A 15,741-nucleotide genomic window follows, 5' to 3' on the forward strand; every position below is an offset into this window, starting at 1 on the left:
CCGGACCGGACCGAAAAACGAATGGCATGAAATTAAGGAACCGTGGACTGGACCGGTGACCTCAGTTCTACTCAGTTTCGGTCCAAAGTCAGTTCGGTTTTTCGGTTTGGACCACGATATAAACACCCCTAATTATACTATCCCCCGACCATCGTGGCTGAAAAAATGTACAATTATGTACCACCTTACATTGAATGAATATGACTCTAGTACTTATAATATGTGAACAATGAAGAATCTACAACTTGATTAATAGAACAGCATCATACTCGAAAGTTTTTGAAAAGCACATGCATACAATACTCTAAAGTCTAAACATTTTTTTTTTTTTTCTATTTGATTGGAAAGTAATCCAATTTGTCCCGAATATCTTTTTTAGGACCAAGCTTTAAAAATGTCTATTGTGGGGATTAAAACCGGTAAAAACTTCTGTTTGGAGTCCATCATCATGTAGCAAGTATTTTTTTTTCTAATATCACACCTTATATTACCACTAGCCCAACGCCAAACTCCTTCTACAAACTTTCATCGCTAGCAAGAAAAAATATTTCCGATCACAAACATTAGTATTAAAAAGTGCATTATTTAATAGTTGGCTTTAAATGCCTAATCCGATTACTGTTTTGGAAAAACTGAGCTTACACCACGAAAGTATGATTGGCTATTGTTTAAGCATATAGATCAAGCCCCCAAAACTTAGCAGGGTTATTGGTTCGGTATTTTCGGTCCTTGTTCTTGATGAGCTCCATATCCTCGTTTGACAACTCAAAGTCAAACACTTTGAAATTCTCTTCAAGTCGCTCAAGTTTTGATGATTTGGGGATGATGACGGTGTTTCGTTGTATACCCCATCGAAGAACCACTTGAGCGACGGTCTTCTTGTACTTCTCAGCTAAGCCCTAATCACAAAGAAATTTTGAAATAAGTTACCACTTAGCACTCATATACCCAGCAAATATATAACATGAATTGACTTTTGAGGTTGAGCCTATGCTTTCTTTGATAAATTTGACTTCAAATGCCAACATTTTGACTTCTTTGATTACTTTACACTTTAAAAAATCTGCAAATGTTTAGATATATGCCATAGCCCTGATACGATCCAGAAACAAATAAAACAAACATTAGAGTTTGTCAAGAATGAAGCCCACGGTTAGCCGCTGAAGACATTCAAATTTAGTAGTTTTGTTTAATTAGTTTTGTTCCCACGTGCATGCATCCATTTTCCCATTTTGTGCATTAAACTAGGAATTAAGAAACCACTTTACTTTTATTATGGATTGTATGTCATTTGCAGTGAGAAGAATGAAGAGAAAGGTTTTTTCGAAGTATTTTAGTTTTATGTCCCTCACTTGCTTTTGAAGTCTCACCCACTCTACGGGTTACTATAATTAGAAGATTGTAGGTTTTCTCAATAAACTATCGCTCCATAGTCATATGTGCTTTGTAAATTATGATTACTGTTAAGAGGGCTTTTAGGAGTGTCTAACATTACTCCAAAATCCAAATAATATTTAACTTCTATGCCTCTATGGTCATCCATATAGTTTCACTACAATCTTGGGAGTTCAGGGTCAACCCCCTGAGTTGTTACAAATCTTTGAGTTCCAAAGTTAACCAGGTAATTAGTTTATGCTTAAATGCTTGATATAAAACTAGTCACAGATTTAAGCCAACTTCTTGTATTTGCAGCAGAAAAAGAAATATTATACAATTTAGATCACTTTCTAATGTTGAAAGTTAACGCATTCAAACCTTAAAAGTTAAACAGTTAGATGGAAAAACACAGGAGCACAAGCGAAAACTTACTTGGAGTTCTGGATCATCCAGGCAAGAGACCGAACCAAACCACTCCGTATTAGCGACTGACCCTCCAAGGGGGGTGTGGGCCGTAATTGCAACTCCATGCTTCTGACAGAACTTAACAAGAGACTCGCGCTGGAAGTAAGGGTGTGTTTCAATCTGGTTTACAGCAGGCTTTATTTTGGAGTAAGCTAAGCAATCTCTGGTCAAGAAAATGTCATAGTTGCTGCATAGATATGACCAAAGTTAGTCCTCATGAAAATGGTATTCCTTATAATCTATGAAAATATTACTATACTATGAAAGCCAAACGAAAAACTAATTATGAACCAAATCAAAATGGAATCTTAAAAAACATTCATAATCAGGTTCTGAACCACAAACAAAGCATTGATCTGCAGTTAAACTCGTATCCATATAAAGTATTAGGTAACTGATACAAGTTGACAGATTACTACTTCCGTGGCAAAGAAAAATCCCTCGTTGGGTGTTAAAGTTAAAATCAAAAAGTAAAAGGGTGGACTTCATACTTCAATTGTACAAGATGTTTGAAGTAAAAAGAGAGTAATTCTAAATTGCTAATTTGATATTAACTAGTTGTTGACCCAGCGCGTTGCCGCGGGATTTTTTTGGCGAGCGTCTGGGTGAGTTGAGTGAGAAAGTGAGGGCCCTGAGGAAGCATAGGGTATACAATAAAGTTTTGGCAAATTTATGTCAAATATTCAAACTCAAACTTTAAAAATTACAACTAACTATCTAGCAATAACATTAAGAATATTGTAAAGGAATAATAAGTCGTATAAGAACACAAATAATAACTATATTAATGTTTTAAATGTTTCATGAATGTAAGACGTAAGCATCATGAAAATTGTTATATATTAAAAACGTTATATATATATGTATAAATACAGAAGGAAATAATAAAAAAACTAAAACTTTACAAGTAAAACCATAATGGTGTACAAATTGTATGATGAAAACCTGAGAAGCAAAAGTTTAGTATCAATAAAAATGAAAACAAAATTTTTGATTTGAGATACAAGTTAAAAGATGAAAACTTTAATTAAATAAACAAGTAAACATGTAGCAATACAATAAAAATAATGTAGAGAATATTAAGATGTATAAAAACATGAACAATAACTATATTAATGTTTTAAATGTAACATGAACGTAAGACGTATCGATGACAAAAGTTAATGTATAATGAAAACGCTATATGTATAAAAAGACAAATGAAAATAATCAAAAACCAAATGTTTAAAAGTAAAATCGTAACTGTGTGAAAGTTGTTTGATGAAAACATGAGAATATAAAAGTTTGGTTTCACGAAAATGAAAGCGAAAACTTTGATGTGGGGTAAAAGTTTAAAAATAAAAATTTTAGGGGCTTAAAACGAAATTTGGTTTAAATTTAAGGGGTTAAAACGAAATTTGGTTAAAATTAGTATGTGCTTTAAAAGCTTATACATTCCACGCATAAGGTACTTGTACATTTACATAGGTATTTAGTATATATATAATAATGGAATATTTAAGACATATTTGACAATTATGTTGTAAACTATGGAATATGATGGTTCTTAAAATTGGGATTTCACCAAGGTTGGGAAACCCGTGACTCGGGGTCAACCCAGTGAGGGGGGATGTCACGAGTTTTTGGAAGTTTGGACTTGACTTGGAGAGTCGGGGGTATCCCGGATTGGCATTTTATATAAAACAAAATATATAATTTTTGAAACTATAAGTTGATTGAAAATTAGAAAATAGACTAGAAACTATAAACTAAACATAAAAATGTTAGTAACTTTAACATAATACTTCAAAGTTCAAATTTAATTTGTATAAAACAATTACCTTCACTAATTTAATGTTTCGTTAAAAGTTCATTTATAAAATAAAAAATGTATATTGACCATCTTTGACCCGAATCAGCCATGTATGACCTTTGTTAACCTGAGTCAGATCCCGATGACCTACTTTTAGTCCAAGCCGGCTTGAAACGACCATTTGACCGCCGAGTCACTAGTCAAATCTGAGTTTTGACCCAATTAGGCTGAGTTTTACAACACTGGATTTCAGTATAAATGTACAAGATGATCTAGAAGTCAAAGTATACTAAACTTCCACTTTTTTTCGATTAATATGAGATCCTAATAATAAAAAAAGGCTGATGTGTATGTGGAATTAATGGATTTGTGACTTGAAGTAACAATGATCAGTTGCAAGTGTTTGGTGATTTTCTGATTATTTATGGTCAAAGTAATCAGACTTCCTAAGCTTTATGAAACTGAATACTGAAACAAACATGGTAAGAGGTGACCGTTCCTAACCTAAAATCAATTGATTATTTTATCATTCAAATGACAATGGTCATTTTGCAAACACAGAACTGAACAGTCCTAAAATCCATATGAACCCATATCAATTTACTATGAAAACTTGGAGGTCTGATCTAAAATGTCAAACTTCTATGAATGTTCAAAACACAACTACAGCATTTACCTGATCCCGATACTGCGAACCAAGCCCAAAGAGACTGTTTCTTCCATAGCATGCCATGTAGTCTCCAAGGAAATGGCAATGTCAATGTCCAGGACACCATCTTCATCCAACGCACTATCAGTTGTACCGATTCCTACAAAAAGCAGAAAATCGAACACCCAGAGTCACAAGTTTTAAAACTAAACTATCTTATAATACATATATATAACTATACACGATTAATAATCAAAGGACATCATGATTGATACCAGTATGCTTTGTTGCAATGGGGAAGTGAACAAGGAAGAGATCTAAATAGTCTAGTTGAAGCTTTTTCAAACTGGCTTTACAAGCCTCGATAACATGTCCATGGTCTGAGTTCCATAGCTGAAATCAAGATAACAAATGAAAAAAAAAAAGAAATCTGCGTTATAAGGTATTTTTGTCGGTTTTTCTTCTATTAAAAGTATTATTAATATTATTTATCCAGAATTTATAGAAAAAGGAAGAGGTTGTGAAGAGTCAAGTATGCTTTGAGTGATTTTAAACTTTAGATATCCTTAGTAGCTAACCTTTTTCGTTTGACCATTCATTAACAAAAAAATTGACCCATTAGTAAATATTTTAGTTGAAATTGCCTCCTTAGCTAAACTGATAAATTTGATAAAGTACAAACCTTTGTAGTAATGAAGAGGTCCTCTCTCTTCACCAATCCAGTCTTAAATGCCTCGGCTAGTGCCTCCCCGACTTCCGTTTCATTTTGGTAATCAGCTGCAACAAGAATTCGGATTAGAACATTGTGACCACCATTCCGATATTAAAAACAGTAACCTTTTAGACCACTAACGAGTTTTTATTTGATCCTTTTAACGTGGTATTGTAATCCCAGAGAGAATTTTGACATTAAAAAGTTGAGCATCATTCATGTCAAATACAAAATAAATGACAATGATAACTGAAGATGCAACACTCTTTTCGTCATCTAGATGAAGAGCACATATTGCATCATGCAACCTATACATTTGATGCCTAAGTACCTAACTAGTCGGACAAGCGGTTCAGCTACATATTTATGTTTGGATCGTAACAATATATATGAATTACTACTACTCAGACAACCATACTACACAATTTTAGTTTCAGCACTTTGTTCCAAAATCAAAACTTATTCTAAGAAAAAGAGATACAAAAGCTCAAAAATCTCACCAGTGACCAGCCCCAAAACTTATAAAAGTTCCAAAAAAAAAAAAAAGATGTACCAAAAAAGGTGTTTAAATGTGCCACTAACCTGATATTGCAATTTACAGTAACAAATACTATCAAGTATCCACTTAGTACCTGTTAGCCTGTTAGGCCATAATAATAATATAATACAATAACCAAAAAAAGAAACACAATAAATTAACTTTCTAACCCTATTTGCTAGTTGCTACTACCACCAATTCATTAAAATCACTAATATTAATTCTGATTCAGCACAAAAATTTATTATATTATATTTATATGTAAAAAAAAAGTGTGATAATGCAATAATTAATCAGATCATTAAAAAAAAATAAGCAAATAAAGCAGATAGAAATACTACCAGCACAATCGAAATGGCGATAACCGAGTTTGATAGCATTAATGAGAAGATTTTTGATATCTTTGCCTTCCATACGCCATACACCCAGTCCTATTATTGGCATTTTGAATCCGCTGTTTAAAGTAATCGCCATTTCTTTGCACTTTTTTTTTTATTATTATTTTTTATAAACACTGTGTGTGTGTGTATGTGTATGTGTGTGATGGAGGAGAGAAAATGGTCTTTGATGTTTTGACTGGACTACTGCTGGTTTGCTAAAAATTTAGTGCATCTTATTTGATCTACGGTCGTCTGCCAGTCCGATCATATTTGATCAACGATCTAGATTATCCCAAGTATAAATGACAATAAAATGCGATCTTTTCTGATCCGGATTGGATGTCCAACCGATATCTGTTGTTTACGGTTTAATCGGTTAATCGGTTAAATTGGTCAAAATAAACCTGCCGATATTTTATATCCGACCGATATTTTTATGGGTTTTTGTTAATAAAGCTCTATTGACCCGTCCCGGAAAATATAATTGGATATGCAAAGTTTAAATATTTTAGAAAACAGATTTTTTGTTGGGACTCATACGCATTAAAAGATGTGTTACATCTACTCATTTCTTACATTGCATTTTTGAGTTTGGTTTTGACTGAAAAGAAAATAAAAAGAAAAAAATTGTCGAAAAGACATTTTTAAGTTCTATTTAAAAGAAAAAGAATGGAAAAGAAAAGTAGTGACTTTTATCCCTAAATTTTCCTTCTAAATATGGAGGGATTAAGAAGAAAAAACTAATATATGTTTATTAATCTAACATTGTAACTGAATACGGTGTAAATAACAAGGATATAACTATAAATTATACGAGTTTAATTCTTTCTTATATCAATTTTCTTTTCTTTGGTTGAAAATAACTTTTTTATGTTATCATTTATTTAAATCCCGATAATAGCCAAATTTCGTTGCGATTGTACCAAAATAGCCAAGTTTTTTGGGATTATCACAAAATAGTCATATAAATCGCAATATTTCATGAAAATCGCATAAAGAGACACAAAATCGCAATGAGATTCTTTGAAATCGCAATAAAAAGCTCGCAATATTCGGAAAATCGCAATGCGACTTGAAGGATCGCTATGCGATTGATCATGATCGCTATGCGATTTGCAGGTTCGCAATGAGATTTGCAGGTTCGCAATGCGATTATTGGTATTATTGCGATTCTGTTTTTTTTTTTTTTTTCGATTTTTGAATGTGTTGCTATAAAATGGCTGAGAACGTGATAAGGATAGAAGAAAGGAATGTGTTTGTTTTTGCCAAAATCAATAAGTATTGAATATTGATTAGTAAACTACACTCTAAAACCAAATAGCAGGACATTACTTAGCCGAATCGTCACATACAAAAAACGGGGGTCCTCAAATTTAAGGAAATGGAAACAAGGATGCAAAGGTTCCAAGTGCTAAGTGCTTTGTCAAGATATAAATATAGATACAACATAATATTTAATGTTTCCCTCTATATATGTTTTAAACCATTTGAATACTTTCATCAACTACCATTTATAAACACACTATTATTTTCCTCTTAATTCAATGTGGGACAAACACACCATGTAAACATAGTTGATAAAAATCATATGTGGACACTTAGGAGATATATATATAATCAAAAGCAAATATGTTAGAAATGACTTTTAGACTTGTTGCATTTTATCACACCACATGATTCTCATATTCACCATTCACTGGAGTAGTTAACATATAACAATACATAGCTAATAATTATGTAAAATATATGTCATATTCTTTGAAGAAGTATTGTATATAATAATAGTTGTCCATTATGATATTATCACTTGTAGTTATTATACAACAAAACGTTTTTGTGTGTTTGCCTAGCATGTCATTACTAAGCATGTCTCTCCCTTTGCTAAATGTATAAGTGTTTTATTCAAATACCTGAAAGTCACGAATCAAAAGGAAGGAAATGTTAAAAAAAAAACCGCAATATCGCAAGATTTTTTTAAACATACTAGTTTATTTTTTTTAAAGCAAACATACTAGTATATTACATAGTCCATGGATACAAAGCTTCAAATACATATTAGAAACATAATACTAATATTCCCCTAAGTTAACAGTACCGAAAGGAGATGAGTGTGAAGTCGATGTTGATTTCCCTTTTGATTTTGATCTTGATTAAGAACCATACTCTCTCGGTGTAGGAAAAGATGTTTGTGATGGCATGGGTGCACCACAAGTCAGCCTTGTATGATCGTGTTCCTTACAACGACTGCATGTTATTGTCTTTCTCTCTTCACCCTTAGACGGTATACAATCAAAGTTTTTGGGTCGACCAGGTAGTCTTTTGTCCATGACTGGTGGCAGAACTGTTTGTAAGTTATTTGGTATCTCCGATTCAGAAGGATGTGGTATGGGATAGACAATTTCGGCATAAGTTTGTCGATATACTTCTGAAGTGTAGCCGTCCATAGCGTATATAGTTGAATCATCTTGGTTTAGATGAAGAGCAACTTTTATCACATGGCCACATGGAAAACCAGAAATTTGCCATTTACCACAGGTACACGTCTTTGCATCAAGATCAACAAGCCCATTCAGCTTATGATCTATAACTTGAAATAATGTGTTTGAACATGGTTCAACTCTCCATGATGTTGACTTCACAACACGTTTTACAATCTTTTTTTCAGTCCATGGTGTAGCACGATGTTCCAATGTTTCTGTACATTTATAGAAGTAATTTAGTTAGAATATATCATCATTTATAAACAGTAGTAATAATAAGCGAGATTGTTAGACAAATAATACCTGCAATATTTCTTTTCCTATAATACCACTCTTGAAGAGATGCACAGAAAAAATCCATTAACATGGTAATGGGTAATTTTCTTGAATGGCGACTTAGAGAGTTGATTGATTCTGCACTATTAGATGTCATGAAACCATACCTTGCTCCAAGTGCGTGTACTCTTGACCATCTTTCAAACCCAAACTCTTGTAGTGTTTGAGCACACTCGGGCACAACATTTCTCAAAAGATTTATATGCCTATTAAAGTCCACTTCTCGATAAGCTTTGACCGCTTTCCAGTATGTCCATGAATGATGTTTTATATTGGCAGACCTTGCTTTTAGATTTCTAAGCAAATGAACAACACATAGGCCGTGAAAAGCATCTGGAAAACACCTTCTAATAGTCGTATCAATTGAGTTTGCCCTGTCAGAAATGATTGTCAAATTGCTAACATTACCTATGCAATCCCTAAGATGCCCCATAAACCATGTCCATGATTCAGAGGTTTCAGATTTTCCAACTCCGTAAGCTATTGGTAGTATCCCATTATTAGCATCCATGCCTACTGCTAATAAGTTTGTTCCAAGATATCGGCCTTTTAGATGTGCCCCGTCAACTATAATAACTGGTCGCAGGAAAGAAACAAATGAACGTATCTACAAATTAAGAAAAATGAGAATAAATTAAAGATGTGATAAACGCTTAAAGTAAATAGATAGTTTGAAAAAGTAATTTGATTACCGCAGCACCAATGGCGATAAACAACAACTCAAAACGTCCATCTTTATCTGTTTTGATATGAGTTACCGACCCAGGGTTTTTCAGCTTTAAATTATGACAATATGCTGGCAGTTGGGCAAACGAATCTTCTGGTGACACCCTCAACAATTCCAAGGCATAAAACTTGGCTCTCCAAGCTTGAGAATATGATATATTAATCTTGAATTGGGCATTCATGTCGGTCATAATCTCATGACCCCTATATACTTTTCCTTTCACAAACATCAACTCAGACAAAAATCCACCCAACACCTTTTTGTTTGCCTGTCTATGGTGAGGGTAAATTTAGGTTCTTGAACAAATATGTTGATCATTGAAAGTCCTTACTTGGAACATTTCACAACCTGTTACCCTCTTCGCAATCATACGCCATGTACAATTCTTATCCTGTCTACACTTTGTTTCAAAACGATCTTTGGTTGATCTATCAACAATTAGCTGATAGCCATCTTCCACACACTTCGTATACAAAGCTATCTTCAAATCTTTTTTTGTCTCAAAACAATCATCCTTCTTTACACGAAGAAATTTTGTGTAACAATCAACAGGTATCTTTACCAACTCTTCTTCTTTTGGTAGTGGAAGTAATTCTGGCATATTCCAGTTATACTCTCGTGGCTCTTTCTTCTTTTTCTTGTCACGTACAATTTTCTCTTCTCGCTTTCTTCTTCTTTTTCTTCTTCTTCTTCTTCTTCTTCTTCTTCTTCTTCTTCTTCTTCTTCTTCTTCTTCATTATTATATGAATTAATGAAAGGATGTTCAACAGTTTCTTTCACCATCTCCTCTCCTTCATCTTCCCCCCTTCTTCTTCCTCTCCTTCATCTTCTCCCCCTTCTTCTTTCTCTCCTTCATCTTCTCCCCCTTCTTCTTCTTCTTTATCTTCTATTTTACTTTTACCCCAAACTAAATCTGAGTAATCGTCAAAATCAGAGTATTGACTAAGATCAAAAGTATCAAAATGACTTTGAACCTCTGTTGTTTTACTTTCACCCCAAACTTGATCCGAGTTATCTTCAAAATCAGGATATTGTGTAACATCATCGAAGGATTCTATTCGGAAACTTGCGTTTGGGTCTATATATTGGTTGACATTTGGATTATAAGGGAAATCTTGTGGGTTTTGAGAGTATTGGATATATTGTGGGTTTTGATGAGAATATGCTGGAAAAAAACTTTGTTGTTGATGAAACTGTTGGTAATTATCTTATGTTACATTGTGATCACCAAAAACACTTAATTGATTAGGTTGAACAACATCTTCATTGTCATTTAACAAATAAACTTTTCCCTCTTTAAAATAAGATAGTTTAAACCCATTTTCAGGCTCTATACTCAACTTTTTTGCAACACGTAACACTAACCCTTTATAAGTTAACTTTTTAAATGAGAGTTTTAGTGAAACATTCATATGTGATGGTAAATACTGTAAACAACCATTTACATCTTCCCATGATCCTCCAAAACATAAATCTACCCAAACAGTCAGAACATTGGATGATGCCATTAGGAAATACTAGACTAAAAACAATAACTATCTAGACTAAATAACACATTAATTATTTGTATAAAGTTAAGTAAATAAAAAGCATACCTTTAATTTGGAGTTAGGAGAGAAATTGAGGAGAGAAATGTTGAATATATTTAGCTAATTATGTTAGAAATTATAACAGATTCAATCAAGTCATATACTAGGTAACTTTTGTACCTAAATGTTCAGAAAATCTTGAAAAAATCTTATCTTTTTATGGATAAAATCGCATAAAATCTTATCCTTTTATGGATAAAATCGCATAAAATTTTATCTTTTTATGGATAAAATCGCAACAAAACACATAAAATCGCAATAAGATTTTCTAAATCTTGCGTTATTGCAATTTTCTCTTTATTATATCTCACATTGAAAACAGATGGTTCAAGGAGAATGAGGATGTGATCTCAATTTTTGACATGCAACTTCTCTTTATGTTTGGTTACATAAAAGTTTCACATGAAAGTTTCAAAGAAAGTGATGTTACAGTTATATGTCCATTGTCATAATTATAAATATATAAAATATATGCATGCTTATATCTCTTAACTGTCGAAAAACGATTTTTATTAGCTTTATTTATATTGTGTATTTGTCCCACATTGAAACAAGATGAAACTAATTGTGTGTTTATAAATGTTAGTTAAATAAAGTAATTAAATGGTTCACCATGTATATGGAATCTTGACCAAACACTTAGCACTTTAAAATTATAGATCTCTTAAAAACATGCATCAGACTTGAGCTCCGTTGAACACCTTTTTTTATGTAAATGACCAACATCAAAACTTCAGCTCGGCTAACATACTCATTGTAGCAGACTTTACTTTGGCTACTAACATAGAACATATCTATCACAACAACAATTTGAAGCTACTAACATAGAACATATCTATCACAACAATTTGAAGCTGCTAACACATAACAAGAAGAAGAAGAAAAAAAAACAAAATCGCAACATTCATACTAATCGCATCGCGATCTTTAAAATCGCATCGCAATCTTCAACTTCGCATAGCAATCATCCCCTTCGCATTGCGATTCTGCCATTTCGCATTGCGATTCTGCTAGTTTGCGATTGTGGTATTGCGATTTTCCCATAATCGCATTGCGATTGTTGACTCTTTATGTGATTTTCTTGATATATTGCGATTTATATGGTTATTTTGCGATAATTCGAAAAAACTTGGCTATTTTCATAATCGCAATGAAATTTGGCTACTATCGCGATTTTCTCTTATCTTTTCTTTCTTTTGTTTTTCCATTTTATTTTCTAGCTAATTAAAATCAAGAATGTAGTAAGTTTTCTCTTTCATATATAAGTTCATTGGCAAAATCAACTCTCAGGCTTTATCCATGTAGTAAAACTATATATATTTTTTTCTTTTGTCTTCCTTTTTCATTTAAGTCGAGAATGTAATTAACTATTAATCATTCTTTTCTTTTCCTTAAGTTTTTTACGATTATTATTCTTTTCCTTTCATTTCTTTTTCTTTCATTTCCTTTCCAACTCCTTCTTTTCTATTCTTTGCATCAATATTTTTTAAAATATGCATTGTAGATAACTTTTAGAAACAATATTATATATTTTTTTTCTTTTTTATTCTTTGCATCAATATTTTTTAAAATATGCATTGTAGATAACTTTTAGAAACAATATTATATATAAAAAAAATTTAACATTAATATTTGTTCATAGGGTGTGCAACAGTGCAAGTGCATGCCTTACTCTTCACATAGATACGCCACTGTTATTGACAGTCTTTAACATACATAAAGTAGTTGTATTTTTAATATAAAATTCATGAGTGGACTTTTGATATTAAAAGTTCATTTTTTTTATTCACGTTAGCAACAACTCTTAAAATTGTATTTAAGATATTTTTATATTTATATAATTATATATTTAGTATTAGGGAAAAGAATCCCAGAGTGCATGTAACTTGTCATCTTTTACTATTGTATGTATGCATAAAAATTTTGAACGTTTTATGAAAGTATCTCTTAAATTTAAACGAATCGTGTAACTGGTGAACTACATGATAGTTAGCTAGTTACATTTGCTATCTTATGATAGAAAAGTATAATTAAATTTGCTATTTTACATTTGCTATTATCAGATTCACAACCAACATTATATATCTGCGTATATAAACATATAGTTATATTACCACTAGATCTCATCAGGAACAATTATATTCCAAATAATAACTTGTAAAATCAAATCAAATCCTAAATAAACCAAAAGTAAAATTAAAGATTACAACCAAAATTTATTCAATAAATCTTGTAGGTGTAGAAAACCATACAGGACCTATTTTTTTAAAAAACAAACACAATATAATAATATACATATATACCTATATATCGAGCATCAGGTATATATCAAGCTATCTTCCTATCTCCACCATTCTTATCTTTCAAAATAAACATACAAAACCAAAATTATCAATCCAATCTCCAACCCGGATTTCCGATGGTAATGGATGGCTGACCGCCATAGTCGCCGCCTCTGTAGCTTTCAACCACCACCACCAGTCCCGCCGCTGGTGGCTTCAGTGACAACGAATCAGTATCACAAATCCTATAAAGATTTTCAGTGACAATTAATCTATTTAGTTCCAAAAACTGCACACAAGCAGCAATGGAAATACTAAATACATAGATATAGTTCAGATCTGATGGTGGCTTCACGGAGGAGGCCAGCGACGACAGCCAAGCATAAGGAAGACGTGAACATGGTCAACGTGAAACTGTTGAACTTGTTGCTGCCATTTGAATCGATGGAATTGGATGGTTGGAGGTTTTTAGTTTTTAAAGACATGGGGGAAGAATTTGTATAAGAATGAAGTCACAGACTTTTTTATGTTATGATATTATGTGTTTTTTAAAGAAATAAAATATATGACGTGGCTATATCAATGACCGGTTAAAATTTTGACCCAGCTGGTAAGTTACATTATCCAAACAGTTTAGTAAGTTGTTTCCATAAAACGTTTAAATTTTTTGATGCATACATGCAATAATAAAAGATGACAAGTTATATACACTCCGGGATTCTTTTCCCTTAGTATTATAAAACTTCCTCGACAAAATCATAAAGTAGTATGTATATGTCGTTCAAAAAAAACTAAAACAGTATGTATATATATATATATATGTGTGTGTATATGTATCCGTGGATAGAAAAATGTGTGTTTAAAGAGAGATAGATATAAATGGTGTGTGTATGTCAATATGTGTGTAATGTTAGGGATAGGGAGAGATTGAGTGTGTGTGTGTTTTGGCGTGGAGCTGTTTCACTTTTCATTTTCTAGTACACCACACATAAACAGTAGTACTTTATGTTAGCAAAACAAAAAGCCCAACCCCTGTAAAAAGTTGAGTAGTTAATATAAAATAGCTCAAAACTTGGATAAAATTTGGGGCCTTAGCTTTTGGGGTGTAACACCCCAACTAGGGCGGAAAACTCGGGGTGCAAGATAAAGCACACGCGCACATGGATGTTACATAGAAATAGCTAAATGAGTGCATAGGTTAAGCATAAATAGTCGAATACATATTTTAAATATGACAAACATAAGTCACAAACATAGGTTCCATGGCAATCAAATAAAATGTAAGATAAGTTCCCACGCAGGGGAAACGATTAGGCATAATGCCAACTAGCACATAAGAAAAGTATGCAAAACTCCAAATCCTAAGCCTGAAGTCTGCTACGAGTCCCATGCTACCAATCCTAGCCACGATTAGCTTGATTACCTGAAAGGAATACTTAAAAGAGTCAACACAAAGGTTGGTGAGTTCGTAGGTTTGAAAACATGATTGAGTGCTTGAAATCCTCATTTGAATCACAAATAGTTTACTTGAATAACCACTTGAAAACATTAATAGATTTAATGAATAAGATTTATGCCGTCAATAGAATTTGTGAATAACATAGTATGATGTGGCTATAAACCTACTTATGATACATATAAAGTGAATAGATATAAGCGTGCCTTTACAGTCGACCTGGCTAGTGTGGTGCACATAGCAACCAGCGAATACCAATGCGTGCCCTTACAGTCATAAACATGACCTGGCTAGAATCCTCATAGAATGCATACAATATCATACAGTGTTCTAATAGTCATCGAATAACAGTAGTGAAAGCAGTTACGACATATATGAAAACACATTTTGTATTCCTTTCACCCCAAAACATAAGTAAAAAGGGGCTACGAAGACTCACCTGACAGCTAGCAACAAGTTTAAGTTAAGCAAGTTATTAAAAAGTAAGAAATCGGCAAGCAATCAATCTGTTACAAGTTATCACAATTAAGTATGTATTCATTATAGGAAAGTGTGCTCATGACGTGCCACCACGTGTTAACTAAGTTGTCCAAAAGCGCTCGAGTTTGACTTTGACCAAAATTTACAAGTTTGACTAACGTTGACCAAATTATGAGTTTGATTGAGTCGACCAAAGTTGACTAAATTGACCAAAGTTGACTAAACTGACCAAAGTTGACTAAGTTGACCAAAGTTGACTAAGTTGACCAAAGTTGACCAAATCGAGGTAGTATTCGAAGTCTGTGGTCTTAATTGAAAGTTGAGGTCTTAAATTGGATTTGGGGTCTTAAATTGAAGTTGGGGTCTTATTTGAGAGGTCAAAATTGAGAGGTTAAATTGGAAAAAAAGAGGCTAGTAATCTGGGGTAGTAATTCAGGGTTCAATTGCGAGGTCGTAATTGGAGTCTCAATTGTGAGGT

General features: G+C 32.7%; 2 protein-coding genes across 2 annotated transcripts; both read right to left on the bottom strand.

The window, feature by feature from the left end:
• Positions 1-547: 547 nt before the first annotated feature.
• Positions 548-6,090, bottom strand: LOC122602645 (NADP-dependent D-sorbitol-6-phosphate dehydrogenase-like). The gene is made up of 6 exons (XM_043775247.1): positions 5,875-6,090; positions 4,966-5,060; positions 4,559-4,676; positions 4,311-4,443; positions 1,810-2,029; positions 548-899 (listed from the first exon to the last, which is right to left on the bottom strand). The coding sequence occupies exons 1-6, from the start codon at positions 6,005-6,007 to the stop codon at positions 669-671; spliced, it is 930 nt and encodes a 309-aa protein (XP_043631182.1). The 5' UTR covers positions 6,008-6,090; the 3' UTR covers positions 548-668.
• Positions 6,091-7,882: 1,792 nt separating this feature from the next.
• On the bottom strand, positions 7,883-10,127 carry LOC122585902. The gene is made up of 3 exons (XM_043758019.1): positions 9,422-10,127; positions 8,697-9,336; positions 7,883-8,608 (listed from the first exon to the last, which is right to left on the bottom strand). Exons 1-3 carry the CDS (start codon positions 9,683-9,685, stop codon positions 8,064-8,066), a joined length of 1,449 nt encoding a protein of 482 aa, XP_043613954.1. The 5' UTR covers positions 9,686-10,127; the 3' UTR covers positions 7,883-8,063.
• Positions 10,128-15,741: the final 5,614 nt, after the last annotated feature.

The sequence above is a fragment of the Erigeron canadensis genome, chromosome 1 (genome assembly GCF_010389155.1).
Source record: "Erigeron canadensis isolate Cc75 chromosome 1, C_canadensis_v1, whole genome shotgun sequence".
Lineage (NCBI taxonomy): Eukaryota > Viridiplantae > Streptophyta > Magnoliopsida > Asterales > Asteraceae > Erigeron > Erigeron canadensis.